Source organism: Bufo bufo, chromosome 6 (genome assembly GCF_905171765.1).
Source record: "Bufo bufo chromosome 6, aBufBuf1.1, whole genome shotgun sequence".
NCBI classification, from domain to species: domain Eukaryota; kingdom Metazoa; phylum Chordata; class Amphibia; order Anura; family Bufonidae; genus Bufo; species Bufo bufo.
Genome location: NC_053394.1, coordinates 128987558 through 129004221, shown reverse-complemented (window position 1 = coordinate 129004221; position 16664 = coordinate 128987558). Strand labels below are relative to the sequence as shown.

The following is a 16664-nucleotide window of genomic DNA, read 5'->3' as shown; positions in this document are numbered from 1 at the left end:
AGACCATGCAAGAGATGGAAAATTTAAAAGGACTTCGAAATACCTTTGAGAACATCCGGAGGGGTCGGAGACCCGATGCATCACCAGAACCTGCAGAGGCCGAGTCCGTGCCATCGATGACGGTACCTGCGCCGGCGGCGCCAGCAGATGACCGCAACTCTGACACGGAGAGCATCGGTGAGCAGATTGTCCGGCTGGAGGAGAAGTTGCGGGAGCTGCGCAAGATCGCGACCGCCAGGATCCAGACGCCGCCGAAGAAGGACGAGGTAAGGGTGCCTGTCACCACCCGTAGAGTACCTTCTGCTGCCACCGCTCCGCCAGTGCCCCAAAGAAGACCCCCTGTTGCTGTGAATTGCTGCACAGAGCCCACCGGACCGCTTGCGGCGGCGGTATCCACTCCACTTCATCCCACAATTATCATGCCGGGACCGGTACGGTCCACCCAAGGGTTTACCCCTAGGCCCATGGGGCCAATACTTATTAGGGGTCCCTTCACGTTGCAGCTTCCCCCTAACACTGTTATGTGGGCACATCCTCCTGTAGAGGACTACTACAGGCCGTACTTGCCAGCAGAGCCGGGTAATGAAGACATACCGTTGTGAATCAGCCTGCTAGGCCTTTGATTTATTTCACCAATGAAAAATGCTGTTAACCCTTCCAGGACAGGAGTCCTATGTTCCCTGGTCGTTTGTTGCTGCTGCCAGTTTATCCACGGCTCAGTGGTGGGTGTTGACCACTGAAGTATTAAAGTCAACAAAGCCAAGTTTGTTTCCAGGACCTCCTGCCTGCTTTTGCTACCCCACGCCAAGTTGTGCCTGTTCCTTAGTTACACCTTTTACCCTTAACCCCCTTTTCAGGTTGATCAGGGGTATTACAGCACTTGTCTTTGCTGTCGTTTTATTGTGCAACTTGATACTAAGGAACCGTGCCCGGAGACAGACTCAAAAGAACCTGAGCCTCTGAGATTTTTGCTCTTTTAAAAAGAAAATGTGCCCAGAGATGGACTCCACCGCACGAGAGCCTCTGTGATTTATTAGGAAAGTAACCTGGGTACGGACTCATGTTTGTTCTTTGAGCCTCCAAGAACTTTTATACTGTTTTATCTATTTTGCTGTTCTATTATGGACTTATTCATTGTCATGGACTATCCTGGTTATAATGTTACGCTGTGCCAGGTCAGCGCCCCAGTTCCATTCACTATCCTGAGAGAAGAGAACGACGCCCCTTGTCATCACCCTTCACCTTTGCCAATTGGACCTGATATGAATGTACATGCAGATGAATTACATGTATGTATGCCTGCATGTCTCTTTTTTCTGTTTCAGGTAGAGATTCCAGTTGGGCGAGCCCTGATGGAGTACGAGGCCGTACTCAGCTTAAAGCAGTGGGGTATGTAGTGTACGGGGACTGTAATGCCCGTCACTACAAAAGTGTCACTTGGTGTGCTGTCATCCCCCCTTATTTATGGGGAAGTTGGTATATGTCATTTTTATAAATTGTCATGTAATGACAATTGTCTTGTGTCTCTATATGGAAACTACTAAAGTTGGAGTTTTGTTTTAACATCACGTGGTTCCTCAGTTATTCCTGCTATCAGCAAACGGCGTGCCACCGTTTAATTGGCACTGGCGTCACGAACATTTTCCTACCATCACCTGCCTATGCAGAGAGTCAGCCGTCTCAGGTTAGTGTCTATTGCACTACTACACCCAGGAACACATTTCTACACACAACTTGAGTACGCTGCACCTCTCCTTCATCCTTTTTATACGAGGGTCCCTCAACAGACATGACAGCATGAAAGACCCCATTTGCACAAGGTTGGATGCCGAGCTACTCATTTCCCGTTCCTCGTCCTCACTGATGTCATTGACGGTCTGTTCTTCCCCCCAGCCACGTACAACACCACGGGTCCCAAATAGGTGACAACAACGAGCACCCTGGGATGCCTGCTGTGGTTGGTCTTCCTCCTCCTCAAAGCCACATTCCTCCTCTGACTCCTCTTCCTCATACTCCTCTTCCAGCGTTGCCGCAGGTCCGGCAAGCGATGATAATAAGGCTGTTTCTGGTGGTGATGGTGACCACAACTCTTCCTCTTCACGCTCATCTACAGCCTGATCCAGCACTCTTCGCAGGGCACGCTCCAGGAAGAAAACAAATGGGATGAGGTTGCTGATGGTGCCTTCGGTGCGACTGACTAGGTTTGTCACCTCCTCAAAAGGACGCATGAGCCTACAGGCATTGCGCATGAGCGTCCAGTAACCTGGCAAAAAAAATTCCCAGCTCCGCAGAGGCTGTCCAAGCACCCCGGTCATACAAATACTCGTTGACGTCTTTTTCTTGTTAAAGCAGGCGGTCGAACATTAGGAGTGTTGAATTCCAACGTGTCGGGCTGTCGCAAATCAAGCGCCTCACTGGCATGTTGTTTCGCCGCTGGATATCTGAAAAGTGCGCCATGGCCATGTAGGAACGCCTGAAATGGCCACACACCTTCCTGGCCTGCTTGAGGACGTCCTGTAAGCCTGGGTACTTAGACACACACGTACGATGAGATTCAACACATGTGCCATGCACGGCACATGTGACAACTTGCCCAAATTCAATGCCGCCAACAAATTGCTTCCATTGTCACACACCACTTTGCCGATCTCCAGTTGGTGCGGGGTCAGCCACTGATCCACCTGTGCGTTCAGGGCGGACAGGAGTGCTGGTCCGGTGTGGCTCTCTGCTTTAAGGCAAGTCAACCCCAAGACAGCGTGACACTGTCGTATCCGGGATGTGGAATAGCCCCTGGGGAGCTGGGGGGATTCAGTTGATGTGCAGCCAGACGCCGCAGCAGAAGAGGACTCAGCCGAGGAGGTTATCGAAGAGGATGGAGTAGGAGGAGTAGAGGAGGTGGCAGTAGGCCTGCCTGCAAGTCGTGGCGGTGTCACCAACTCTGCTGCAGAGCCACGCATTCCATGCTTGTCAGCCGTCAGCAGGTTGACCCAATGCGCAGTGTAGGTGATATACCTGCCCTGACCGTGCTTTGCAGACCAGGTATCAGTGGTCAGATGGACCCTTGCCCCAACACTGTATGCCAGAGATGCCATGACTTCCTTTTCAATTTCAGAGTAGAGGTTTGGGATTGCCTTTTTTGAAAGAAAAATTAGTCCGGGTACCTTCCACTGTGGTGTCCCAATAGTGCCCAATTTTTTGAAGGCCTCAGACTCCACCAGCTGATATGGTAAAAGCTGGCAGGCTAAGAGTTTTGTCAAGCCAGCTGTTAGACGCCGGGCAAGGGGGTGACTTTGTGACATTGGCTTCTTACGCTCAAACATGTCCTTGACAGACACCTGACTGTGGGCAGATGAGCAGGAACTGCTCAAGTCGAGAGACGGAGTGGTGGATGGTTGAGAGGGGGCAAGGAGGACAGCAGTGGTTGACGTGGCTGAAGATGCTGGACCAGGAGGAGGATGGCGGCTTTGAGTTTGTGTGCTGCTTGTACTCATGTGTTGATCCCATAGCGTTTGTGATGTGCGATCATGTGCCTTCGCAAAGCAGTTGTACCGAGGTGGGTGTTGGACTTCCCACGACTCAGTTTCTTTTGGCACAGGTTGCAAATGGCATTGCTGTTATCAGAGGCAGACACAAAAAATGCCACACTGCTGAGCTTTGCAATGACGGCATTCTGGTGGTGGCAACAGCATGCGTTGATTGGCGTGCTGTCTGCCTGACCCCGGGTACCGATACATGCTGTCTGACTGTGCCACTAGCTCCTTGCGACGACCTCCCCCTGCTTCCAACTCGTCTCTTCCTTCCCTCTGTCTCCCCTTCTGAACTTTCCCCCTCTTCTTCTTCTCTTCGAGCAGGCACCCACGTGGCATCCACGGACACATCGTCATCATCAACCACTTCACTTGTATCTGACACCTCAGCAAAGGAAGCAGCAGCGGGTACAACATCATCATCATCATCATCACACTGTACGTCCATGTGTGTAATCCTGCCTGACTGAGACATATCCCTGTTATCTACATCCTCTGGCAATAATGGTTGCGCATCACTAATTTCATCCAACTGATGTGTAATTAACTCCTCTGACGGATCAAGTGAAGCAGCTGTAGTGGTAGTGGTGGTGGTGGCGGCGGGTGGGAGAGTGGTAACTTGAGAGCAGGTGACCGAAGCTGAGCTGGAGAAGGATGGTGCGTCAAGGTTCTTAGCGGAAGCTGATTAGTCGCTGATTAGCGTCATCACTGTCGCTAATCAGCACTAGTACTATATAGTATCTGTAAGTGATCAAGACTGATCGCAATCAGATCTATATAAGTACATTAGGGTCACCTTTAGGCTTTACAAAAAACGCAGTGTTCACCCGATCAGGCCTGATCTTGTGCGCACACTTGCGTTAAGTCTGCCCCACCGCAGTGACAGAATTTAATTTTTTCTGATCACTGCAAAAACACTGTAAAATCGCTGCGCCGCTATAAAGATCACTTTTGAGCTTTTTGGATCTTTATTAGCGATCGCAGCTTTACTTCGCAAGCACTCCTTTTTACTAGGCAGGTTTGCTCTTTTTCCTGGGTAGTCTCAGAGGAATACCCCATAAATTTAGTTAGTCCAAAATGTCAAACAAGGGGTATTCCGCTGAAGAGGCCTACAGGATTCTGGCCGTGATGGATGAAAGTGATGGGGACGCCTCACCCGCTGAATCCAGTGGTTCAGAATATGAACCTGTAGACAGCAGTGGCACTCTAACCGCTAGTGATGATGACGAGGTTTAGGTCCCTGCTACGGTCAGGTGTACCCGATCCCATGTCAGTGTTCTGCCCACCCCGCATGATGAGCCTCATTTGCAGCAGAGTGGTGCTAGCGCTGATCTTTTTTTATGGTGCGACATACAGCAGCGCAGCACATCATGGACCTTCTACCAGCACTGCCGTATTCCCTGGTGAAGTGGCGAGCACCAGAAGGGCAGTTCAAGCTGGTACGGTGGCACGTGCATTACCTCCCCCGTCGCAGCCACCACATTCACAGGCCCGTAGAGCCCTTAGTATCCCAGAGGTGCTGGCAAACCCTAATTGGCAATCCCCTGCTTCCGCCGCACCCGTATTGCCCCCTTTCACCGCCCAGTCTGGAGTTCGCATGGAGACAGCTCATTTAGGATCGGCCCTTGAGTTTTTTGAGCTGTTTTTCACCGCGGATCTCTATGACTTAGTTGTGGCAGAAACCAACCGCTACGCCACAGACTATATAACCACCAATCCGGAAAGCTTCTATGCCCAGCCTTACCGGTGGAAACCAGTCACAGTTTCCGAATTTAATTTTTTTTTGGGCCTTATCCTCAGCATGGGTCTAACTAAAAAAAATGTATTGCGGTCCTATTGGTCTAAAGACCCAATACATTACATGGCCATGTTCTCTGCTGCAATGTCCAGGGCACGTTTTGAGGTCATCATGCGTTTTATGCATTTCGCTGACAATAAAACCTGTCATCCAAGAGGCCACCCTGCTTATGACCGGCTCCACAAAATTCGGCCCCTCATAGGCCATTTGTCATCCAGATTTGCAGATGCGTATACCCCCAATCAGAACATCTGCATAGACGAGTCCCTAGTACATTTTACCGGGCGCCTTGGCATCAAACAGTACATCCCCAGCAAGCGCGCCCAGTATGGAGTCAAACTGTATAAGCTCTGTGAAAGGGCCACAGGCTATACATATCGTTTTAGGGTCTATGAGGGAAAAGACTCAAAACTGGAGCCGGTCGGATGTCCTGACTACCTGGGGAGCAGTGGCAAGATTGTCTGGGACTTAGTGTCACCCTTACTCCACAAGGGGTACCACTTATACGTGGACAATTTTTACACAAGTGTGGCCCTCTTTTGCCACTTACATCTAGTCGGAATTCAATGCTGTGGCACCGCGCGACCTAGTCGCCGGGGCTTCCCCCAACGGCTCGTTAATACCCGACTTGCACGGGGGGAGAGGGCTGCCTTGTGTGACCAAGAACTGCTCGCGGTGAAGTAGAGGGACAAGAGGGACGTTTACCTTCTGTCCACCATTCACGCAGACACGACTGTCCAAATTGAAAGGGCAACTGGAGTCATTGTGAAACCCCTCTCTGTCCACGACTATAACCTTCACATGGGAGGGGTGGACTTCAATGACCAGATGTTGGCTCCCTATTTAGTGTCCCGCCGCACCAGACGCTGGTATAAGAAGGTGTCTGTTTATTTAATTCAATTGGCTGTCTATAATAGTTTTGTTCTCTACAGTAAGGCTGGGAGAACAGGATCATTCCTAAAATTCCAGGAAGAGATAATTTCGGAACTCCTGTATCCAGGAGGGTCCGTGCCCCAAGTCCCTGATGTAGTGAGCCAGCTACATGCCAGACACTTCCTGAGTGTCTATCCTGGTACCCCAACTCAGCGTTCCCCAAGAAAAAGATGTCGTGTCTGTAGCAGGGCTGGAATAAGGCGTGACACCACCGTTTTTTGTCCTGACTGGCCTGACCAGCCTGCCCTATGCATAGGGGAGTGTTTCCGCAAGTACCACACACAGGTACACTATTAATGTAGGGATTGCGTACACAGGACAGGCACACAGGGCTCTTAGGGCCCTTTCACACAGAGCTGCCACAAACCTCTCCTTTCACCTGGGACAAAGTGCATAATGTACTTCGCCACATCTCTGAGCGATTTGCACTTTGCACATTGTCCCATGGGGAAGGAGAGGTTTATCCTCTAAAGGTAAAAAAAAAAAAAAAAAAAAATCCCAGGTAAGCAAAAAAGTTAATGTTCTGTTTCAAAAGTTCAATAAAGTTTATAAAAGTTAATGTTCTGTTTCAAATGTTATATAAAGTTAATGTTAATAAATTTATTGTGTTGCTGCCTGTTTGTTTTTGTTTTTTTACCTTCTAGGTGGACCAAGCGATCAACCAGCTGCAGCACTGATGTGCATTCTGACAGAAGCATTGCGCTGCTGTCAGATTACACAAAAGTCGGTGTATGCGGCGCTGCAAGACGAGATTTCTCCTCTGCAGTAAAAAAAGATACGTTTGCCGAGGCTTATGAGCTGAGGGGCGGTGTTCATATGCTTTGGCAAACACTTTGTATAAAAAAAAATAAAAAATTCTGGCAATGATTTATTCATCCATCCACATCAATTGAAGTGAATGGAGAAATCGGGTTTGCCAGGGCATACGAGCTGAGTGGGTTTGGATGTTGGGCGGAGCTCCTATGTCCTGGCAGACGCCTTTCCCCTCTTTTTTTTTTTTTTGCACAATTTTTGGCAGAGATTTTTTCATGCACATTGATCGATGTGAATGAAAAAATCTGTGCCGTTCATTTTTTCTTTCAGAGGCTGAACGGAAAGAAAAAATCTCATTACCCGTATGCTCAATATAAGGAGAATAGCAGAAACTCCTAATGCTGGCCATACATGTAATGATTATGGAGACCCTCAAATGCCAGGGCAGTACAAACACCCCACAAATGACCCCATTTTGGAAAGAAGACACCCCAAGGTATTCGCTGAGGGGCATATTGAGTCCATGAAAGATTGAACTTTTTGTCCCAAGTTAGCGGAAAGGGAGACTTTGTTGCAAAAAACAAAAAAAATCTATTTCTGCTAACTTGTGCCCAAAAAAATAATCTTCTATGAACTCGCCATGCCCCTCACGGAATACCTTGGGGTGTCTTCTTTCCAAAATGGGGTCACTTGTAGGGTATTTATACTGCCCTGGCATTTTAGGGGCCCTAAAGCGTGAGAAGAAGTCTGGAATCCAAATGTCTAAAAATACCCTCCTAAAAGGTACTCATTGGAATTTGGACCCCTTTGCGCACCTTTTGCAAAAAAGTGTCACACATGTGGTATCGCCGTACTCAGGAGAAGTAGGGCAATGTGTTTTGGGGTGCATTTTTACATATACCCATGCTGCGTGAGAGAAATATCTCTGTAAATTGACAACTTTGTATAATAAAATGGGAAAAGTTGTCATTTACAGAGATATTTCTCACACACAGTATGGGTATATGTAAAAATACACCCCAAAACACATTGCCCTACTTCTTCTGAGTACGGCGATACCACATGTGTGACACTTTTTTGCAGCCTAAGTGCGTAAAGGGGCCGAAGGTCCAACGAGTACCTTTAGGCTTTACAGGGTTGCTAACAATTTAGCCCCGCCCAAAATGCCAGAACAGTAAACACACCCCACAAATTACATCGGAAAGTAGACACCCCAAGGTATTCACTGAGGGGCATAGTGAGTCCGTGGGAGATTTTTTTTTTTTGCCAGAAGTTAGCAGAAATGGAAACTTTATTTATTTTTTTATTTTTTCTCAGAAAGTGTCATTTTCCGCTAACTTGTGGAAAAAAATTAAATCATACATAAACTCACCATGCCCCTCCGCGAATACTTTGGGGTGTCTTCTTTCTAAAATGGGGTCATTTGGGGGGTATTTATACTATCCTGGCATTCTAGCACCTCAAGAAACATGACAGGCGCTCAGAAAGTCAGAGCTGCCTCAAAATGCGGAAATTCACATTTTTGTACCATAGTTTGTAAACGCTATAACTTTTGCGCAAACCAATAAATATACACTTATTGGATTTATTTATATCAAAGACATGTAGCACAATAAATTCTGACACAAACTTGTATAGAAATGTAATTATATTTGAACAATTTAACCAGAGAAAGTTAAAAATACACTTTTTTTGAGAAAATTGCGGTCTATTTTGATTAATATCAGAAAAACGAAAAATGTCAGCAGCAATCAAATACCACCAAAAGAAAGCTGTATTTGTGAGAAGAAAAGGAGGTAAAATTTGGGTGCCAAGTTGCATGACCGAGCAATAAACTGTTAAAGTTGTGAAGTGCCGATTTGTAAAAAAAAGGGCCTGGTCACTAGGGGGGTATGGGCCTGGTCACCTGTGGTCCTAAAGTGGTTAAAGGGGTTGTCCGAGTTATGCAAAAAATAATAATATAGCACTGTAAATCTGATTGTCAGCAATATATACATAAACTAAGCAAATTTTAGACAAAAAAAATTATATTTCCTCATTTCCCTGGTTCTCTTCTGGCCCTTTGTTTACCTGCAATAACAACAAAGGGAGTGAATAAAAGTCTGCTGTGAGTGAAATGTCTGACTGCTGGGATACTCAGCAGCATGTTGTATGTGTAGGACTATAAGGCTGGGTTCACACAGGCGTCACGTTTAGGCTCCGGATGCGAGTAGGTACGCAATTGCAGTCAGTTTTGACTGCGATTGCGTTCCGTTGTTCAGTTTTTATCGCGCGGGTGCAATGCGTTTTGCACAAAAACTGAATGTGGTACCAGACCCGAACTTCTTCACTGAAGTTCAGGTTTGGGTTCGGTGTTGTGTAGATGTAATTACATGGTTATAAGGAAATAATAGCATTCTTTAATACAGAATGCTTAGTAGGTGGTCAATTGAGGGTTACTGAAAAAAAATGTATTAACTCACCTCCTCCAATTGATCGCGTACAGTAGCTGCCGATCTCCTGTTCTTTCTTCAGAACCTGTCAAAGGACCTGTGGTGATGTCACTGAGCTCATCACATGGTCCAATCACATGGTCTATCACCAAGGTGATGGACCATGTGATAGGACCATGTGATGTGACGTCACCATAGGTCCTTCAGCCAGCAGCTCATGATTAAAGAAGTAAGAAGAGATCGGCAACTACGCGATCAAGTGGAGGAGGTGAGTTATTTATTTATTTTAACCCTCAATTGACCTTCTACTAAGCATTCTGTATTAAAGAATGCTATTATTTTCCCTTATAACCATGTTATAAGGGAAAATAATACAGTAAATAGACTTTCATCTTAGCAACCATGCGTGAAAATCGCACCGCATCCGCACTTGCTTGCGGATGCTTGCTATTTTCACGCAGACCCATTCACTTCTATGGGGCCTGCGTTGCGTGATAAACGCACAATATAGAGCATGCTGCGATTTTCACGCAACGCACAAGTGATGCGTGAAAATCCCCGCTCATGTGCACAGCCCCATAGAAGTGAATGGGTCCGGATTCAGTGCGGGTGCAATGCGTTCACCTCACGCATTGCACCCACGCGGAAATCTCGCCCGTGTGAACCCAGCCTAAGTCCCAGCTGTACACTGACACTGCTGATACACACAGGATCTTCCCCTACCTGTTCTTGTGCAATGCTCTGCAGATCTTCTCCAGTCTGTCAGCTCAGGGAGGGAAGCTGACATCACAGGTCATGCGACACGTCAGTGAAATCTGAGAAAGGAGCCATTCTAGATGAAGGAGGTGAATTGAAAATCCTTTACATTTGATTAGTTAGAAACATACAAAGAACAATAAAATAACTTGTACAACCCCTTTAATAAGACCATAGATCAGTCCCCTAATGTTAATCAGACCTCATATCAGACCTCTAATGTTAATCTGACCTCAGATCAGACCCCCAATGGTAATCAAACCTTAAATCAGCCCCTAATGTTTGACCTCAGTTCAGCCCCCCCAATGTTAATCAGACCTCAAATCAGACCCCCCCAATGTGAATCAGACCTCAGATCAGACCCCCAATATGAATCAGACCTCAGATCAGACCCCCCAATGTTAATCAGACCTCAGATCAGACCCCACAATAATAATCAGACCTCAGACAAGACTCCCCGCCCAATATTAATCAGACCTCAGATCAGATGTGTGATGAAACTAACCTCGCCACTGGGTTTTGGAGGGGCCTGTTTGCCAGCCTCCTGCCCCAGGATTATGGCCCATACTAACTTTGAAGGAGAAGACAGACCGGCCGCACAGCCTAAATCTGTGGAACGGTTTTGGGCAGGAAAGCCATGCTTGCGGTCGTCCAAATGTGACTTCCATGGAATTCGGGAACCCCTGCTCGGATCTGGGTGATTTTTGGATATGTTGTTCACCCAGTTCAGAGCTATCCATGGATGGAGATATGTCCATTATGGGGATATGTGGGGTTTTGAGGTGTTTTCTGTGTTTTGGGAAAAATGTGTGTTTTCTGCCTGTGAGTGATCAAGTTAGCCCATTAAGTTTGGTAATTGTATCACAGGCAGAGCCTATTGTGTTTTGTTAATTGTGTTTGGTAATTGTATCACAGACAATGCCGATTATATTTTGTTGATTGCATCACAAACAGAGGGGGGTGGTTGCTGGGAAGGTTTCAATACTCTAAATGCATGTGATTGTGATTGGCTAATGTATAAACTGTCGCAGTCTTCCACAAGGTCCACAGGCGGAGTGTCACTTGCTGGAAGACCTGCATAAAAGGCTGACATGTAACCCCATTAAAGAATTGCTGTTTTACCCTCAACATAGAGCCTTGTCTCATGTGTGGGGGGGAAAGGTTGCATCTACACTGGGGAATGCTATACGCTGTATACTCCCCTAGCTATGGCTATAATTACTGAGCTCTTTTAAGAGCTTGTTCCTGCATCGCTCTATGAAGGAAGAGAGGTTCACCCACTGGAGCCTGGAGCCTTGTCGTAGGTCCAGGGTGGGTAGGAGATGGTGAGACCCCAACCAAGCTGCGGCGGTTCGTGGGGTCTGCAGTGCTTATGGTGTCAAGTGGAGTGCTTGGAGTCCTCGGGAAGCACTAGGAGCACCCATCAACGGAGGTACCCAGTCGGGGTGCCAGGAGATCCATTACAAGATGAAAAATAAATAAAAGAACTTACTTCTCCTGCTCCAGACAGTGCTGTCACTCCAGTAATCTGGAGATCCAGCGCGTTTTTCCTGCGGCACTGCATTATGAACTGATGTTGCACATCATCAGGTCATAATTAGGGATGAGCGAATCGAATTCGGCTGTTTTATCCGAGGCCAATTTGCATGAAACTTTGCTGTAATATTGTACGGAGCAGGTTCAGTTCCAAGTAGTAGCAGTTGGAGAATAGATGGAGTGGCACTGCACTTTGACGAAGCAAATCCCTCTTTATATTGAGGAAAACGTCACCGGAGTACTTGGCGGGGATATGTGCGGCATTTAGCTGCTAACAGTGCTGCTCAGCCCAACGTGTAACTAGATTGTTACTGTTGCAATATACTTGTACGTGAAAAAGACAAAGGGCGGCGCTCACCAGTACTTGCAGAGGTAGTTTCTTTATTCCATTTCAATGTGAGGTAGGGAGCAGACTACATACATGTGTGCATCAGCAGGATTAGGCGACGGCTGTTTCGCACCTCAGTGCTTCGTCTGGCCCATAATCAGGTGAAAGATTTCACCTGCTTTTAAAAAAAGATAGCTGTGACGCGCCTCTCTCTGCGCCGCCCAGGCGCCGCGCCCACCTGGCGCTCACCTGTGCGTCACAGAGAGGGGATTGCGTCACTTTGTGAAAGATACATTGCATTAAAAAATGACACAAAACAATCATGCTAAACAATATACAGTGAGCACTGGCACTTACAAAAAGATCCCCATATCGATCTTATCATTAAGACCTAACGGGCCCATTGCGCCTGCGCGCAAGATCCACTTTCTCTCTCTCCTAAGTAATTCCTTGTGCCTGTCTCCCCCTTCTGGCAGACTGTGTATGACCTCTATTCCTGCGAAACTCAGTGTTTGATGGTTTCCTTCATGTTCCTGTCTCATGTGTTCAATCAGGCGTAAACAGCCCTTACCAGTGGTGAGTGAATTTATATGCTCTCTAATCCTTTCTTGGAGACATCTAATTGTTTTTCCTATATAGAACCTGCCGCATTTACATTTCAGCAGATACACGACATATTTACTTTTACAAGTGATTAGAGTGTTGACCCTATGCTGGAACCCTCCAAAGACCAGTGTATCCCATTGCGGATTGAGTTTGCAGCATGAGCAATGACCGCATCTGCGGTTGCCTTTGGGACCCCAGTTTAGCCATGTTGCGGGTTTCTTTTCCTGGAATCTACTTCGGACCAATTTGTCCTTCAAGGTGTGGCATTTCCTAAAGGCTATAATTGGTGCGATGTTTTTAATCCCTGTCAGGGATTCATCTCTTTCAAGTATGCTCCAATTATTTTTGATGACCTTTTTTATATGAGGGGCCATTGGTCCAAACTTGAAAGAGAAGACAAAAGGATTGAGATTTTGTTTATCCTTTTTTTCTTCTTCTTCCTGACCAATCAAGGTCACTTTGGGATTTTTTGGAAATTTTATGAGTGCAGCCTTTCTCATGGCTTCATTGAGTAATTTTAGGGGTTACCCCCTTGCTAAGAGCCTATTTTTTAGGTCCAAAGCTTGTCGATCATAATCTTCCTCATGCTTGTTAATGCGTTTGAGTCTAACAAACTGACCATAAGGTACGGCTCTTTTAACGCTGGGGGCATGATAGCTTAAATAAGAGTCACCAACTCACCATGCCTTACAGAAATGTCAACATCTAGAAATTCGAGATGTGAACCTCCGAACTTGTGTGTGAATAGCATATTCATGTCATTTGATGTATTTAGATGTTGTACAAAGTGAATGAAATCAACTTCTGTGCCTGTCCACACTATAAACACATCATCAATGTATCTTAGGTACGTGTGTATGAAGGATAGAAAGGGATTAGAAAGCGCATAAATGTATTTGTCCTCAAATTTTGTCAGGTATAAATTTGCAAAGGTGCATGAGACTGGTGTGCCCATGGCTGTGCCAAACTTTTGCCTGTACCACGTATCCCCGAATCTAAAGGCATTGTTTTTGAGGATAAGCTCCAATGCATCATGGATGAAATTGGAGAAAGCCACACTTTTACCGTTGTTGGCCAGAATGTCAGTCACCACCTCAATGCCTTTATCTTGGGGGATGCGCGTGTACAGGTTTTCAACGTCTAGTGACACAAGTTGGAAACCCTCCTGCCACTGTATGGCATTCAGTGCCAGCAGGAGATCCGAAGTGTCCTTCAGGTAAGAGGGAGCAAACCTGACCATGGGTCTGAGCAACCAGTCTACATAGCGTGACAAAGGTTCCGTCACTGACCCAACTCCGGACACTATAGGCCTGCCAGGAGGCTGGGTCAGTGACTTGTGTACCTTAGGTACAAAGTACCATGAGGGTTTTGAAGGAAACAATGGCAACAATTTTTCTGCAGTCTCACGTGACAGAATGATTAGCTCAAAATATCTATGGAGTAATCTCCGTAACAGGCCCTGTACATGATATGTGGGGTCTGTCTGTAATATCTCATACACTTCTTTATTGTGAAGTTGTCGATGAGCCTCTGTCACCTTTATAACCATGTCATCACAGGTTTGTAGCCACTTCAAGGCTTTTTCTTCCCCGGTATCTAAATTCTTGGAACCAAACCGAGTTCAGTATTAAGGTATTTTACAGTAATAGTTAATTCACGAAGTTATTACACAAAGTCTCGTGAGACTTTGCAAAGTAATAACTTTAGCTCATTAGTATTCGCTTTTTAAGATGCACTGCCATTTCACCCCCCACACACCCCTTTTTTGGGGGAGGAGAGGGGAATGCGTTTTATAAATAAAAAAATACAGTATGTGATCATGCTAACATATGTGACATATTGATCATGTGTATTTAATGTTTAGATTCTGTTATGCCTAAGGTGACATGCGTAAACCTTGTCATATCTGCTCTGCTTGTAGATGTTTTAACGTTGGATCCAATAAAAGTTACATTTTAACCGGACGTTGTGCTGTAATCGTTCTGCTACATTTAAAACCTAATTTGATCACTTTTTGATATTTGTGCAATAACCGTTTCTCTGACTTGGCATTAAGCCCCTCTTTTCAGTAGATATACTGGTCGGTCTACATTCCTTTAGCTTGGTCTTCCTGGTTGAAGACGGAATTTTTACTTTTGTTTGTAAAGCTTCAGGTGATCAGGAAGTGAAAGAGATGAAAAATAGCTTGACTGGTCAGGAGGCTGCAGTCTCTCAGCATGCTGGAAGGAAGGTGATCCACACCTGAACTGGCACATACACCTCACCCAACCATGGAGGACTTTTGTAGGAACTATTTGGAATTTGTGGTGTGTCTATGGGATAAAATCTGGCCTCCAGAGACGATAAGGGAACCGTCTGCGCCTACCATAGAACATAATGCATCCGGCAAGACTCCAAGTGTGGACATTGTCAATGTTTTGTATGACTTTGAGGCCAGAGACCAGCAAGAACTGAGTGTGCAAGCCGGAGAGGAACTCTGCATTATCAGTGATGAGGGGGATTATATAATGGCCAGGAAACTAACAGGAAACATGGAGGTGGGACTGGTGCCGGCAAATTATATATCGTCTTTAAGTTTCAACCCTGATCCCCTCCATAGCACTAATGCCAGCCATTCAATGACCGACATTACTGGTCAACCCAACAACTACTGCTTTGATAGCATCCCCAGTCTGAGCAATGAAGCGTAAGTAGCAATATGATAACACACTGCCATTTACATTGCCTTCTCTTCTATAGCTCTGTTCATTCCAATCTTTCTGGTTCATAAATATAATGCTAGAGTTTCAGTAAAGACTGACAAAAGAAAGACAATGAGGAAGTAAGGAGAATGTATCTAAGATTAGACTGATAAGCCACACTGGGACTGTAGAAAGCTGGGTAGAGTAACCCTCCTTCGTTCTTGTCTACTTGTTTGTAAAATCTAATATTTTATAAAAGCGCCCCGAGGTGCGGGATTAGACTGGAGTGTGGAGAAATAGTGGCCTCTTCACTTTCGTTTATGCCGTACAGTATGTTGATTGCTGTGACACCCTAAGGCTGCGTTCAGACAGGGTGGATTATGCACGGGAAGGTCTATATTATAGTCCCAAATAAATGAAGGATTACTGTGGATACTGGTACGGAGAGGAGGTGGATTTCACCATTCTCATTACGAAAGGTTAAGTCTGCAAGATGGTACGGATTTCCATTGCGGATTTGCTGTGTGAACTTGGCCTTTGTAACAACTACAGACATTGTCATTATCATGTATCATATCTTCCCATCCACAGAAATTATCATCATTTATAATAATAATCATCATCATAAAAAAATACAGTATATCCGATGTAATAGCATTACTACTACTGCTAATAGTAATAATATTATTAATAAACAGTAATAATACTGGTAAAATTACTACCACTGCTACTAATCATAATAGTATTAATAATAATAATCATAGGCACATTTGGCTTTGCCGTGAGGCCATTCATCCTTTATGTACAGTACACCCCTGGTATGAAGTTTATGCACCTGCCGTGTTTCTGGTTGGTGATGCCCTATTATACAATGGTCCCTCAAGATACAATATTAATTGGTTCCAGGGCGACGATTGTATGTTGAAACCATTGTAAATTGAGTAATCGGTTCCAAAGCCACAAAATGTCATCGAAGATAAGAGAAAATTAAGATTTAAGAAAAATAAGCAGATAACTAAGACAGGTAAAACAAGTCCTTACATATAACAGTCAGGAATAGCTGCTAACTAGCAACTAATCCAGCTAATTTACCAGAGAAGTGGCCTTGATTAGTTGGATCTGAGTCTGAGACATTGTATGTTGAGTCTAGTTTCAACTTACGATGGGTCAGAAAAGACCATTTTATATTGAAAATATTGTATCCTGAGGCCATTGTATCTTGAGGGATCCTTGTACTTGTTTTATTATAATCAGCAGCATCCGAGGCGTAATTATAAATGACTGGGCCCCATAGCAAATATTTTAACCCCCAAT

The 16664-nt window shown here is 45.6% G+C and overlaps 1 protein-coding gene across 1 annotated transcript in view; it reads left to right on the top strand.

Annotated features, from left to right (window-relative positions):
* The first annotated feature begins 14743 nt into the window (after nucleotides 1-14743).
* The window catches only part of SRMS (src-related kinase lacking C-terminal regulatory tyrosine and N-terminal myristylation sites), a 64250-nt gene continuing 62329 nt past the window's right edge, over nucleotides 14744-16664 (top strand). Inside the window, exon 1 of the mRNA XM_040437356.1 lies at nucleotides 14744-15355. Coding sequence (XP_040293290.1) covers nucleotides 14940-15355 — 416 coding nt within the window. The 5' untranslated portion in view covers nucleotides 14744-14939. The remainder of the gene's footprint in view (nucleotides 15356-16664) is intronic.